At 43.2% G+C, this 14,089-nt stretch overlaps 1 protein-coding gene across 9 annotated transcripts in view; it reads left to right on the plus strand.

Annotated features, from left to right (window-relative positions):
- MAP4K4 (mitogen-activated protein kinase kinase kinase kinase 4) overlaps positions 1-14,089 on the plus strand; it is a 171,561-nt gene that overhangs the window by 139,169 nt on the left and 18,303 nt on the right. For 2 of the 9 annotated variants that reach the window (XM_052773596.1, XM_052773599.1), the window contains 9 exons: positions 1,926-2,156; positions 3,082-3,188; positions 4,147-4,298; positions 5,002-5,099; positions 6,414-6,589; positions 7,004-7,124; positions 8,306-8,497; positions 10,897-11,014; positions 11,283-11,453. In XM_052773596.1, coding sequence (XP_052629556.1) covers positions 1,926-2,156; positions 3,082-3,188; positions 4,147-4,298; positions 5,002-5,099; positions 6,414-6,589; positions 7,004-7,124; positions 8,306-8,497; positions 10,897-11,014; positions 11,283-11,453 — 1,366 coding nt within the window. The remainder of the gene's footprint in view (positions 1-1,925; positions 2,157-3,081; positions 3,189-4,146; positions 4,299-5,001; positions 5,100-6,413; positions 6,590-7,003; positions 7,125-8,305; positions 8,498-10,896; positions 11,015-11,282; positions 11,454-14,089) is intronic. The other 7 variants (XM_052773600.1, XM_052773604.1, XM_052773597.1 and 4 more) reach the window with 6 other exon arrangements.

Here is a 14,089-nt window from a genome sequence, read left to right on the forward strand (position 1 = left end):
AGCGCTGTTACACAAAGCAGCTTATTCAGTAGATTTGCTCTTTGTCTGTTTTTGCTTATTTTATTGATAAACTGATGGATTTGTGGTTTTGGTGGTGGTGTTTGGTGGTTGGTTTTTTTTTTGGTATTAGATCTAGATTTGAACTGTTGCATTTCGTTATTATCTGTGCAACAGAGGAATGGTGGGCTAAACACTCGTGACAGTTGCAGTACACTTCTACAATTCAGAATTTGATCTGTGCAAGATATTTACTACCAAAAAGGATGCTCAGGAAAGAAGTGAGCTTGCTTGGTTTTTTAAATTCTTGCAGAAAAAGCTAACTAAACAAGTGGCTTTTAATAGTATGAGCGCTGCTTCAAAGAGATTTACAAAACATGACTAAGAAAAGCAAGTTTGTTGTCAGTAGGCCTGTTGCTAAATAGAGCTCGGTACCACCCCTGGAAAATCAAAAAGAGGCTGAAACCACTGAGCTGCGTGGCTGCCATCGTTCTGTTGTTTCCTAATGAAGAGCCTCCAGATCTTGGTATCTGTATCTCTTAGGAATTACAGCATAAATTTAAAAAGTAACCTTTGTCTAAAACTTAGACATAGCCCATAAATTCTGAGTTATTTAGATGTGCTAAATTAAACAGTATAGTTCTGCATTCAATTCCTCAGTTTCCATGCAGAATTTTCTTCTCCCAAATTAAGGCTGTTGATGACAGTGCAAGCTAAAACCATCCCTGATTGTGACTAGGTATTGCAACTCTTTTGGGCAGCAGGAGAGTTTGAACAGACGGGAGAGTGGGAGAAATCGGGACAGAACTTCATCTCTTACTCATTAATTCCTGGCTTTTATTCAAACCTCTCTGACTATTTCAAAATATTGGACTTGCATCTTCATGCTCTCTGTGCCAGTTACTTTTAAAGTCTGGGTCTTCCACTCACATTAATGATAGTCAGGCTCTTCAACAGCTGTGTGTATTAAAATTGAGGAAATAATAATCATATAAAAACAAATACAACCAGCCTACTGAAACTGGGATTGAAAGCAAAGTTTTGCTTAATTATTGGGTGTGAAAATAGTGTGTTCCTCAGTTATGACCCTTCCTCCTCCATAGTTTCAGAAATTAACTCTGAAATGCAGGTTTCTGCACAAGGAGGGAGTAGGCTGAAGGGTCAGTATGGATTTCAGTGGAAATCCCAATGGAGGTCCAACTCTGGAGTCACTGTTGTGCCTTCTCAGTACGTGTAATTGAATATGTGTGTGTGTACATGTGTGCTTAGTTTGTGTATAAATATGTGTATATGTACAGTATATGGTACATATATGGTGTAAGTATAATATGCATTGTACATATGTATACTATATACAATATATATTATGGGGTTTTTTATATATATTGCAATGACTGTAAAGGAATAAAGGCTTTTGTGTTATGGTCTTTCTCCAAAAGTTTGGAACTGTATCTAGTTCCTAAATTTATTAGGTAACGTAAATGTCTGTCGGTTTGCACATTTTACAGCATTCTTTAATTTTGTACATTTCTTCAATTGAATATCTGCTTCAAATTTCCCAGCCCACCAGTGCTACCATGAGACCTGACCAAAGCCCACTGAAGACCGGGGAATGGATGGCAACTTCTGTCTTTAGTGGCCTTTGGACTCAGGCTCACGGTGCAGATATTAGGTCCCCTTTTTTACTGGGCACCAGTGTATGTGTATGTGGAGAGCGTATCTCACAAAAAATGCATATGTGCTGTATTTTCAGTCTGTTACGTTCTTTGGGCGCTTGCCTTGCTTTTAAGTGCATTGATTCCACCCCACGCTTACCTAATGCCATAACCAATTTGTCTCTGCCCGCCCCACCTGCCTTTATTCTGTGTTAATTGGAAAGCCAGTTATACTGAGCGCATTGAATGTTTTATGTTTTGTTTTCTTGTAAGGTACAGTGGTCCCATCTGGCATCTCTCAAGAACAATGTTTCCCCTGTCTCGCGATCCCATTCCTTCAGTGACCCTTCTCCCAAATTTGCTCATCACCATCTTCGTTCCCAGGACCCATATCCACCTTCACGCAGTGAAGTGCTAAATCAGAGTTCTGACTCTAAGTCGGAGGTACCCGACCCCACCCAAAAGGCTTGGGCTAGATCAGACAGTGACGAGGTGCCTCCAAGGGTAAGAAGTAGAAAGACAGATGTGTGCTATTTTTTTTTATTATTAATTATTATTTTTTTAAGGATGTGATACCCTGGGCACTGGGAAGACTGTGCCTTGTGCCAGCATTGGTAACAGTATTTTGAAAGGCAGACCATAATGTAGGTGTTCAGTCAATGGGTTAATGGTAATCAACCTTAAGTACAATATTGAAGCTTAATATAAAATTGGCAGTTATTTACAGAATGCAGCTATTTCAGAGAGACAATTTATTATGCAAAGTTAAAAAATCATTACCATATTCAGGAAAGAATTTAAAATATCCCTGAGGTTATTGCTCAGAGTTAATTTTCCTCTTCATCTGTTAGCAACCCAAACTATGAATCATACACATACTTAAAATTGAGATGGAACTGAACAAAAAGGAAACATTCAATATATTTCCTCCTCCTCTCCCCCTCCCACCCCCTTCCCATCCACTGGGATTTGCTTCTTCTGAGTATATTCTTGCTCCCCCACCAGTCTTTGCCTTCTGCTGATCCATTCCCGGGCATTTGTTTGGTTCCCCTGAGCTTATTCTCCTAATTCTCATGCTGTTTCAGCAAATTGCTTTGTGCCTCCCCTGCTTCAGTCAAAATGCCATATTCTTTTTAAATGTCTCAGTAGTTGGAGGGTAGCGGGGTGTGTATGTGTTTGTGTGGTAACTATTAAACACTACTTAATGTTAAGGCTAAACTTTGAGTTCTCTTCAAAATCCGAACAGCATCCCAACTAAGACTCTTGGTTTTGTGGGTGTTTGTTTATTGCTTTTGGTCATTGATGCTAGCTTGGACTTAGAATTAAGCGTTGTTAAAATCTTAAGAATATATTCTGTAGCAGGAGATGTTTAATCTTCCTCTTCTGTCTCTCCTCTTCATGGGTTTAACACAACTTTTTTTCTCCCAAGGTACCTGTGAGAACAACATCCCGATCACCAGTCCTGTCCCGCCGCGATTCTCCACTGCAGGGTAGTGGACAGCAAAATAACCAAGCAGGTCAAAGAAACTCCACGAGGTTTGTAAGCGTACATGTCCTCGCTTTTCTCGAATTGGAAGGAAAAGGCTCATGGGAAGCCAGGCATTTCCAGAGAGCTTTTGGCATTGTCTGTTGGATGTGAAAGGAAGATGAATTTGGATGCCTTTTCAGTAATGATAAATACTAATTTCCCCTGCTGCAGCACACGTGCCAACAAACACTGGCAAAATTTCTTCTTCCCTCTCCTGCTTTGAGTTGCCTGTCCCGTAATGTTAGCAATAATTTCAAAATACCCTTAAGATTTCTGAAAAAATGTGGCCATTCATGAACATCTTGCCTTTTGGTGCAACAGGTCATCGTGGGCGTACTGTGGGGCTTACTGGTAGCAGAATTGTTCGTAACATCTAAAAGCGAAGAGATCTCAGAAACTTTCTGGCCTCTCAGCCAGACCCAGCCTTTAAGAGGGGGAGAAGCATCCGTGAGCTGTGACACAGCGCATCTGAGGTCAGGAAGGAGGAGGAAGGGGCTGCCTCCAGAGCTCAGCAGAGCAACATGGACAGGCCACCCTGGAATTGGCTCACTGGACAGGGGTGAGGGTATACTGAGAAGGACAGGCAGTGATGTCTTTTTGGCTTGTGCTTGGGTGGCCAGGGCAATTCTGAGCCAATTTTAAACCTGCTGCATGCAGGCTGAGAGAACTGTCCACTTTAGGTTAGATAAGTAAGAATGACAGGTAGACAGTTCCAAATAAAAAGAATACCCTACACCCACCTAAACTTTTTTTTTTTTTTTTTTACCATCGTAAATAAGGTAATAGATATTTCAAGGGGAGCCGCTGCCTGGGTTGTGAAGCATCACTGATGCCCTCAGCTCAGTGTTAAGTGCTCTTTCAGATGAGTTATTAGCAAAACACTGAAGAGGAGTGATGTTTGAGTTTAGAAACAGGAATCTGAAACTGAAGCGTGTGACAAAGACTTTCCTCCCTCCCCTGATACAGCAATATAGAGCCTCGTCTGCTGTGGGAAAGGGTGGAGAAGCTCGTACCAAGGCCGGGCAGTGGCAGTTCTTCGGGTTCAAGCAACTCTGGCTCACAGCCTGGCTCCCACCCCGGCTCTCAGAGTGGGTCTGGAGAGCGGTTCCGGGTGAGATGTAAGTTCTTCCCCCACCCTTCATAATGTTGCATTTCTAAATTAATTAAGTTGTGAAACACTCAGTAATGAAGGATGATAACCCTCACTGGGAAAGATCTTTGAGCATGCAGTATCAAAGATGGGTTAGCTTCCAGTACCCCCCCACTGGCTGTGTGTCCTTGCTTGGGAAAGACGGTAGGCGCAGAAGTCATCGTGAAAGTGTTTCATTATTCTTGATTCACACCCAGTCACTGCAGCATTTTCCTATGTGCAAACAGCCCAGTCTCCATGCTCTCATAGCTCCTGTCCTCATGTGTGCCAGGGCACATTTTGATGCTTGTTGCCTATCACCTTGGCAGTTATTGACGGGATGCAGACTGCTACAGCTACGTCTCAGCTGGGGTATGCTGGATGCTGATGCAGTTTTTCCAGCTTGTGGCCACACTCGAGTTACCCTCTTTGATTTACAAGTGTGTGACAGTTTACTTTGGCTTCAGTCATAGGTCAGCTGCACCTATACAGATCACAGCTTCTGATGTTTTTTGGTATAGTCCTTCGGGGACAATGTAACAGTGAACCAGTGAAACTTACGTCTTGCTGTCAGGCACTGCCTGATAGCCTTCTCACCTCTCTTCCCCACTCCAAAGTGAAGTAAGAAAACATTATTTTAGCTTCCTGCTAAATCGTTGTTCTGTGTTCTTTCGGGGCCTTGACATGTGCAGCATCATCCAAATCAGAGGGTTCGCCATCGCAGCGTCACGAAAGTGCACCTAAAAAGCCTGAAGAGAAAAAGGAAGTCTTCAGACCTATCAAGCCTGCTGTAAGTTGCATCCACTTTCCCCTGTCCCACCTCTCTTTCAGGTAGGCTTACAAGAAGTGCAGTGTGAGCTTCCATTCATGGTGCCATTGGGGGTGAACTTCAGGGAGTTGGAGTTTGTATCTGTGGGCCTAGCAGCATGTCCTGGGCTCTGCAACTGCCTGCACACATCACAGTACTTTAAACATTAGAATTTGCTCTGCTTCTGGGATTGATTTCTGCTCTCTGGTCTTCTTCCTTCCTAACCTTTGCCTTTCTCTCTTTCAATCCTGTGCTTCCTTCCTGGGGCTGGACCAATGATCGTGCATTTGACCTGAATGTGCCAATGCTGGGCTGAATGGTGCAGGGAGAAGTGGTAAGACCTTAAATTGTTGCTATTTTCTGGGGAAGATTTCTGACATTTTCTTTATCTGGCTGCTGTTATAGTTGATTATGGCTCCATGTCCAGTTGTATCTGAGGATCACAGTGGGTTTTCACAGTATTTCCAACTTTCCTTAAAACTTTTTTCTCTTGCTATTATGATACTGCACTAGCACCCAAATCTGTCAAAGCTGCTTTCTTAAAGAAACATAGAGGTTGGTCCTTCAGTTCTCATAGTATAATGGGTGAAGTATTTGCCATAAACTGTATTCAGCTACATAAAGCATAGCTACACAACTGAGAGCAGATTGCACTGACTGCAAACCTGGTTTGCTCACACTCCAGGCTGCAGACAGAAAAGCAGCTTACGTCCCATACTGTTTGACAGTTGTGTGCGACTGAGATGGTGCTAATGAATCTGACTTCTCAGGTGAACTCCTTAGCATGGATCCACGCAACTGGAGATGGATCAAAAGGTTTCAAGATCAGCTCTCTGTGACTGTGCCTTGGTTGGCTCAATAAGTCTTAGGATCTTTCTGCTACCTTGCTGCCTAGATTTCTTGTGCTGGATGCTATTAACCTGCAAAGTTTAGGAAAATGAACTGTGACGGTCAACCACTGTGTGAGAGTGGGTCTGGGTGCTTGTATATGTCCCTCAGATGGTATAATGGGATAAACTGAAGTCATAATCAGATAGTTTGGATTCAGAGTATGCACATTTTTCTATAAGATGGCAAGGCCTCCTTAGGTTGACTCTTTTGGTGCTTTAATTTATCAGAAAATGCGTTTTGGTAACTATGAGGAATGAATAAATCAAAGGAAACAATACTGCTGGGGCTATGGAAACACAGCAGTGGACAAGTGAGCAAACTCAGGCACTAATCCTGTGGGTTTGTCTTGCAAACTCTTCTCCTCTCTTCCTTGCAACATCATTTTTTTCCTCCCTCTCCCATCAGGATTTAACTGCATTGGCAAAGGAATTGCGAGCAGTAGAGGATGTGCGACCTCCACATAAAGTAACAGATTATTCATCCTCAAGTGAGGAGTCAGGGACGACAGATGAGGAAGATGATGATATGGAACAAGAAGGAGCAGATGAATCTACATCTGGACCAGATGATGTCCGAGCAGTGTTAGTTCTTGTAACAGTGTTTTGCTTCTGTTTTCCCTCTTAGGGGGTTGAAGGAAAAGGACCTTGGGTATTTTGGCTTGTATGTTAGTTCTTTCAGCTGACAACAATCTTATGAGCAAGACATAGCCTTGTATGTTCACGTTTTCAAACACTGAGGGTAACCTTTTCAAAAAGCAGGCTTTTATAAATTGCATCCTTTCCCTCTTCTTCCTTGATTTGTTATAAAACAAGAAGCGTTGTTTAACAAAGTCCTGACTTTTTTTTTTAATAGAGAAACTTTTCTAGGCAGGTTATGTAAATATTCCACTCTAGTCCCAATATAAATCAATTTTGAGTGTGCCTTGGTGTGGGGCAGCAAAAGCTGGGGCACAAGTGCTATTATCTCAGTCCAGTTATTTCTTGTCCGGCAAATAGGTCAACGTTGAACTTGAGCAATGGTGAAACAGAGTCAGTGAAAACGATGATCGTCCATGACGATGTGGAGAGTGAACCTGCCTTGACTCCTTCTAAGGAGGGCACCTTAATTGTCCGACAGGTATTGCTTTTCCTTCCCTGTGCAGTGCTGCACCTTTTCTGTGCTCATTAACCCACTCGCTCATTCACCCATGCTGTTTCTACATTATATTTGTTGTTCGTATTATCAAGACACAGCTGTAGTGAATTTCAGATGAGCAAGATGTTTGATGCATGCAAAGAGGAGAGTAGCCCTTCACCCCTTGCTTCTGTTTTGCATGCTTTCCAGTGACACCCATGGCAGCACCATGCAGAGTACCTCAAAGTCTGTGGGAGAGAAGGGTAGAAAAGCTGCAGGTGTATGGAGCAAGTACCTGGAGCAAGAACTTAGTTTAGTTTTACCATAGAACCAAACGTGGCTCTCAGGAGTGGGGCTGGGAGGGAGGCTGGGGGGGAGCGTTCAGGGTTTTTAAATTGTTTTGAACCTGTAGTTGAGGGCATACAGACCAACCAGATGACATACACACACACGTACATACAAATTCATGCAACAGTTAGCGTGGGGAACAGAGAAGCAAAATAGGTGGCGAGGCAGAGAACGTGGACAGAGCTGGAGTGCTGTGTTGTTGCCTTTGATTCTGAAAATACTGCATTCGTGTGCCTCTGAAAGATAATGATTCCCTGCTTTAAATGAGCTCATGTGTTAATGAGCCTGCTAGCTTATAGGAGTTTCCTCGGTAATCACATTTCTGAATTTCACAACTGAATGCCAATTTCTTAATTTGAGCCCTCTGGTTTGAAAATTAAGATTTCATGCTTATTGTTTTAAATAGTTAGCTGAAGGCATTCACCAGACAGTCCAAGCTCATATCTGTATAGGATTTAAGTTAGTTTTAAACAAAACAATAGGGGAAGAAATCCTCCCCCCACCCCCCAAAATGTGCTTGTCCGCATTGTGGTGAAAGACTTACCAGTGCAGTTACTCTTCTGTTAATTAGTGTAACTGGCTGTGCAAGTCAACCACATGAACTAAGCTTTTGCCTGCCGGAACAGGTGGGAATTTGTTGAATTCTAGTAGCTCTGCCTGCTTCCCCTTTCCATCCAGGCATCAAGGCATGTATTATCAGCTTATTTTTAAAAATAAATTAAAAAATAAATGTAAAAAGGTAGGAAGCGAGTGAGGGAGAGAAGGAGAGAGGTTGTTAGGGATATAGACCTTTAAGCAGCACTTGAGCAAGACAAGTGTGCCTGTTTTTTCTACAGAGTACAGTTGACAAAAAGCGTGCCAGCCATCATGAGAGCAATGGCTTTGCCGGTCGCATTCACCTCTTGCCAGATCTCTTACAGCAAAGCCATTCCTCCTCCACTTCCTCCACCTCCTCCTCCCCATCCTCCAGCCAGCCGACACCCACCATGTCCCCACAGACACCCCAGGACAAGCTAACTACTAATGAGGTATGTCTTACACCACAGCTGGCTGCTTTTGTAGGGTTATAGCAGCATTGCCTAGTAGCTAGTTTGCAAAGGAACTCCAGCCAATCTCCCCTGCTTTTTTTTTCTGTCACCTTTGTTCCCACCTCCCAAATAACACATTTCAGTTCTGTGTAAGAAGCCCTTAACTCTAGAGCAGTCCCACGCCAAACTTGCCAGTTTACTATTTTTGCTTCTTCTTAGTGAGTCATTAATTGCATGGCATTCGTTTTAAACTAAACTTGACTACTGCATTTTCAAGCCAGTACTCTTTTTTTAATTCTGTTTTATTCCGGGAGCAGGCTAATTGCAAGCAGTGTGCCTCTTAAAAATTAGCGGTTACTTTTGGCTTTGTCAGTAAAGGCTGGGCTAGTAACTCCGCACGTATGAGGAGCTGCTTGTGGAAACTCACCCTTTGGGAGAGGAAGCGGCCGTGGAGGGATTTTGCTCTGTAAAGCTTGCCACATGGGCTGGGTGAACAAATCAGGTGTTGCCCGGGAGGGTTGTAAAAGCCTGGGATATTGTGTTTTCAAATAACAAATGGGGGGAAATCTTTGGGTTTTTTCCAAGTATGTGTGTAGTCTCAAAAGCAGCTGTGTAAAGATGACCGTTCTCCACCCGCACTGGTTGCGTCCAGGTGGAGAAGCAAGGCTTCGCCACTGGGGAAGCTCCCTCTTGTGCTGTCCTGGGCTGATCCCGGGATGGTGCCTTCCCTTACTCACCCAGTGCTGGTGGGCAAGACCAGTGCTTCACGTGTGTGTAACCCCTGGCAGCAGAGGAGTGTGAACGAAGGGCGTTATTTGCCCCTTACCAACCCTAGCAGTGAGCGAGGAGCCTGGCACGGTGGCTCTGCTCCCGGCTGGGTGGCCAGCCTGGCTTTCGGGGAGAGCCTCTTTCTGTACGCAAGCAGGAGTGGTACAGGGGGAGCAAAACTTGGTGAAAAGAAGTTGTTGCTTCTCAGGGCCGTCCTGCCAGGTAGGCGTGCAAGTGCTGTGACGAGAAGGAGAGGTTGCTGTGAGCTGGGTAGGCTGATGGCAATGCACGTGTTTACCGCAGGATCAAAAATGCTTCTGAACCACGTAGCAGGAGGGTGAGTGGGAGGGTTTTCTCCTGGAAATTCGGTTAGCATACTTAATTTTCAGCTATGCTTCATTGGTCTTTGATCTTTCTAAAACCACACTCTTGTAGGTTATAGAGATCAGTTGATTGATGCAGAGATACGCTTGCTCATTACTTTGATCTAAGCAATAAATAAGCAGGGCTCAGTTAACTCCGCTTGGGAAGTGAAGGCTGTGGCAGTGGCTGGTGGCGAAGGAGTCTTTCGGTATTGAGCTGTGCAGGGGAGTGATACGCTCCTAAGACCCGTTGCTATTTTTTCTGCAGAGAGTAGAGGCTTAGAAAGATCAGAGTTTGATTAGTTGATGATAAAGAAGTGTCTCTAACTACATTTGCATAAGGCTGAACAAAAACCCAGTACTGCTTGGTATAATTTACCCACATGCATGTCCTTTATCTATGTATATACTTTTTTTTTTTTTTTTTACTTGTCCCATTCTGCTTCAGTATGCAATGTTGTGACTATAATACTAAACTGGCAAGGGTTTTTAAGTTGTTCCATTTCCACTTTTAACAGTTCATTGTTTCACTTGTCTTCTTCCTTTCTTTATGTTTTTTCATGTTTAGACCACATAACTCAGCAAGCACCAGTGATTTTATCCACTACATATTCATAGCTTCATATCACCGTTTGCTACACCTTCCACACTAATGAGCCCCTTTGTTCGATACAGGTTTAATATGTTGCTTTGTCAAATAAAGGTGGAAGAACCTGCTGCAGCTTTCTGGCAAGAGGCTCAGTTTAAACAAAATAGGGAGAATGAACAGTAGTGGACATTGAAACATAATCCATTGTAGAAGTGAATGCTTGATCCCAGATGGTTCTGATTTTGTTGCACAAGCCAAGAGATCAAACTTCATAATTTATTAAACTAGCTCACTTTAGGACATGCTTTATAAATTCAAAAGTTGTAGGTAGTGGACAGTTTGCAGATAAGATAGTATACATACATTTAAGCAGATTTTTAAAAAAAGAAACATTCCCTCGCTTTGTGCCTGACTGTAGTGGCCAATCCTGAAAATCTTCGCTAGCAGCTGAGCTGACAGGGACGACAATTTAGCTAATTACATTTTGCTGTAACATGTGCAGTGTGCATATGTATCTAGTTCAGGTGTGGTGCCTGCAGTGCATTGTGTATCTGTAAAGGAAGTATGAACGCTTGGGGAGGCTCTGTAGCATAATTCTGTAGTGACTTAAAAATGTTGGTTGTTGTTATCCGTGCTTTTTATTGTCATTAATATTAATAAAGTTGAAATTTACATTGCAGACTCAGTCCGCTAGTAACACACTCCAGAAACACAAATCTTCCTCCTCCTTTACACCTTTTATAGACCCCAGATTACTACAGATTTCTCCATCTAGTGGGACAACTGTGACTTCTGTGGGTAAGTAAAGTAGCTGAAGACGACAATTGAAAAAGGGTTCAGTGACTTCAGTGGCTCTTTAAAATACTTATGAATGTTACCATCATGCTTTTTATTTGATTTGCAAGGGATTGCATAGTTTATTTCTTTTTCCATTTACATTTCTTACAAAAAGAAAGACTTGCTCAGTTTTCTCAGTTACTGATTTGGGTTGTATGGTGTAAAGAATATATGGCCAGAATTTAGCACTTGAGGGATATTACATGCACTTTACTTTTCTCTTTTTCAGTAGGATTTTCTAGTGAAGCAATGAGATCAGAGGCAATAAGGCAAGACCCTACGCGGAAAGGATCAGTTGTCAATGTGAATCCCACGAATACGCGGCCACAGAGTGATACCCCAGAGATTCGCAAATACAAGAAGAGATTCAATTCTGAGATACTGTGTGCTGCCTTATGGGGTAATGCAAACCTGTTCCTCCCTTGCCTCCTGCACTTCTGAAGTGCTGATGTGCCACTATGAGCTTACAGTCTTTGAGAACGTGTCTCTGAAACCATAGCTGTTTTCTCTGTGTTTATTCAGTGCTTGTTTACATCTTTTTCTTGCAAAAGCTGATTATATTATTATATTTTTTACAGTATGTTGCTTCTGCTTTGATATAATTTCCCACTGCTGTATACATGCTTCTGATGGCACAGTTCAGACTTCATTCAGCCTATCAGGATGTCCTTTTCAGCTCTCTCTAACCCCTGCTAGTACATCTCTTGCAGCTTTTGGGAGCTTGTAGTCATTTTTGCATTGTATACCTGGTGCACACAGGGTATTTCTTTTGAAAAATAATCAACTTCTTGAGCCTTTTGCTAGAGTGTTGTTGCGGACCTTGATTAAGATGTGTTTTGTCAGATGACTTTCCACCTCAGTCATCAGTTTATGTAGGAAGGAAGAGGGAAAAGAGAAGGGTAGGAGGGATGTTTTACAGTGTGAGACTGTGGCTTGGTTTCGTTAAGAGTGGTTAGTGCAGAGAGAAGCTGGGTATGGGATGTCAGCTGACCAAGCGTGTCTGGCCTTCTTGTCACAAGGGATAATTTATGTCGGTGTCAGACAGTCAGGATCCTACTCTGGTGGAAGGCTTAGAGCAGTGCTTGTTGCCTGCTACAATGTGGAATCACTGCTGCAACACCCAACGAAAGCTCTTCTCTGCTGTGTCATTTCTTTCTTGGCCAGAACCTATGGGGCCACCTGAATTTTTTCATTATCTAGATGTTAATAGATGATGCTTGTGTGTTACGTACATATTTATCTAGTATTCCTGAACTTAACAGACTGTAAGTGCACATGCATGTCATTTTAAAAACCATGAAGAAGAGAGTTGGCCATTCCCCTGAGTCACATGATGATTTTATAGGTAACACAGTGTACTTCTCTTGTTTACATTTTCACAGCTCTTTCCAAGGCTTTAGTTCTCTTTTGGGGTTATTTCCAGCATTTCTTGTTTCTCAGAAGAGCACTGTGGTCCTATCCTTCTAGCCATGTCAATTAAATAGCTCTCCTTACACCTTATCTTCCTATCTGCTGTTTTCTTTATTTCCAGAATTTACTGGTGGGAATTTTTACCCCAGTGCTATTTCTGCATGTATTCCTATGAATAATTATCTGATAAAATGAAGACTTGTGCAAATGTAAACTTTCAGGCTGTGATAGGGCGAAGACAGAGAGAAATCGTATGGGATCAGTAAAGATGACTCATGATTTCTCTGATCTGCCTTGTTTTGCCAGTAGCAATTTGTGTTAATGGTTTTATATTTCTTTGATCTATTTATCTGACTGTTATGGTGATTTAAAGTACAGATGTAAAATCCTAGAGGTGTTTTACAGCTGTAACAAAGCGTTTCATTGTTAAACATTTAAGGCCAAGCTGATGGTGATGCAAGCTGGTACACATGCTTATTTCTTGATAAGGTTTAGCTTCCTTTACCTTTAAGCAAATTAAGCCATTTCATGGTGATGTTTCTTATTCAAAAAGAGGGGGGGCTTGCTTTGCTTTGTTTTGCTTTGCCTTTATCAGTGCTAATGCCATAGTATCTGGCAGGTTGCTGATTGCATTAGGTCTGTGATGCTGTTCCTTCTAGTTCTGAGTGGTGAAAGTCAATGTTAATGACACGGATGCAGTAGCATAGGTTTTTACACCCAGCCTCCGCAGAGTGCGTTTACTTTTTCAGGAAGCATTTCCATTTGTTTGAAAAACCAGAACTGCTTAATTGTAGGGTGGCAGTAGAAGAGCTCTGCTGGCTGTGAATAAAGACAGTGCCTGCATTTTAAAATACAGGCACTGCTTGCCACCAACATAGTACCTCATTAGTTTCATCTCAAAATGCATATAGCTAAGGAAGGGGGTTGGGGACGGGTGTGCCTGTAAACTTGAAGCAGAAGCAACTGCACCACAAAGGCAGCAGAGGAAGAGATGAGGGTGGAGGTGGGAGCAACTGAGCGCCGATGTGCAAACAGGGGAAGGGACCCTGAGGGAGCAGTTTGCATGTGGCTTGCTTTGAATTGTAATCCACGCTGGAAAAAATACAAAAATACATGTTGAAGCTGAATCACTTCCAGCTTTCGTCAATGGGTCCTGGAGCTGCAGGAAGGAGACCGACTACTGGACACTTCCTTGGCTGGTTTGGTGCTGCTGCAGCCTGTGCCGAGCCCTGACTCAGTGCGTGCCTCGCTGTCCCTGCTTCCTTCTGCTGCTTCCCAGTTTGAGGATGTCTCCCAGTACGGGAGATGGACCGTGTGAAACTCCCCCAGGGTGAAATGCCCCTGGGGGCTGTGGGATAGGATCCAGTGGGTGCAGACCCATGTGGGGGATGCAGAGGGAGGAGGAGGGCAGGCAGGGGACGGAGGAGATGTCCGCAGGGGAAGGAGAGCCTGGGAGAGCAGCAGACCCTCTCCCAAGACAGGCTCTGTGCCTGCCGGCATCTGTGGGCTCTCCTGCCTGGAGGAGGCAGAGGAGTAGCAGAGCAGCAAATCTGAGCAAAGAGATGTGGTGGTTTCTGGGGACTGCTAGGACCTCTGAAGTTTCCTTACTTGAAAAGGCAAGAGAGA

The sequence above is a fragment of the Harpia harpyja genome, chromosome 22, assembly GCF_026419915.1.
Source record: "Harpia harpyja isolate bHarHar1 chromosome 22, bHarHar1 primary haplotype, whole genome shotgun sequence".
Taxonomy (NCBI): Eukaryota; Metazoa; Chordata; class Aves; order Accipitriformes; family Accipitridae; genus Harpia; species Harpia harpyja.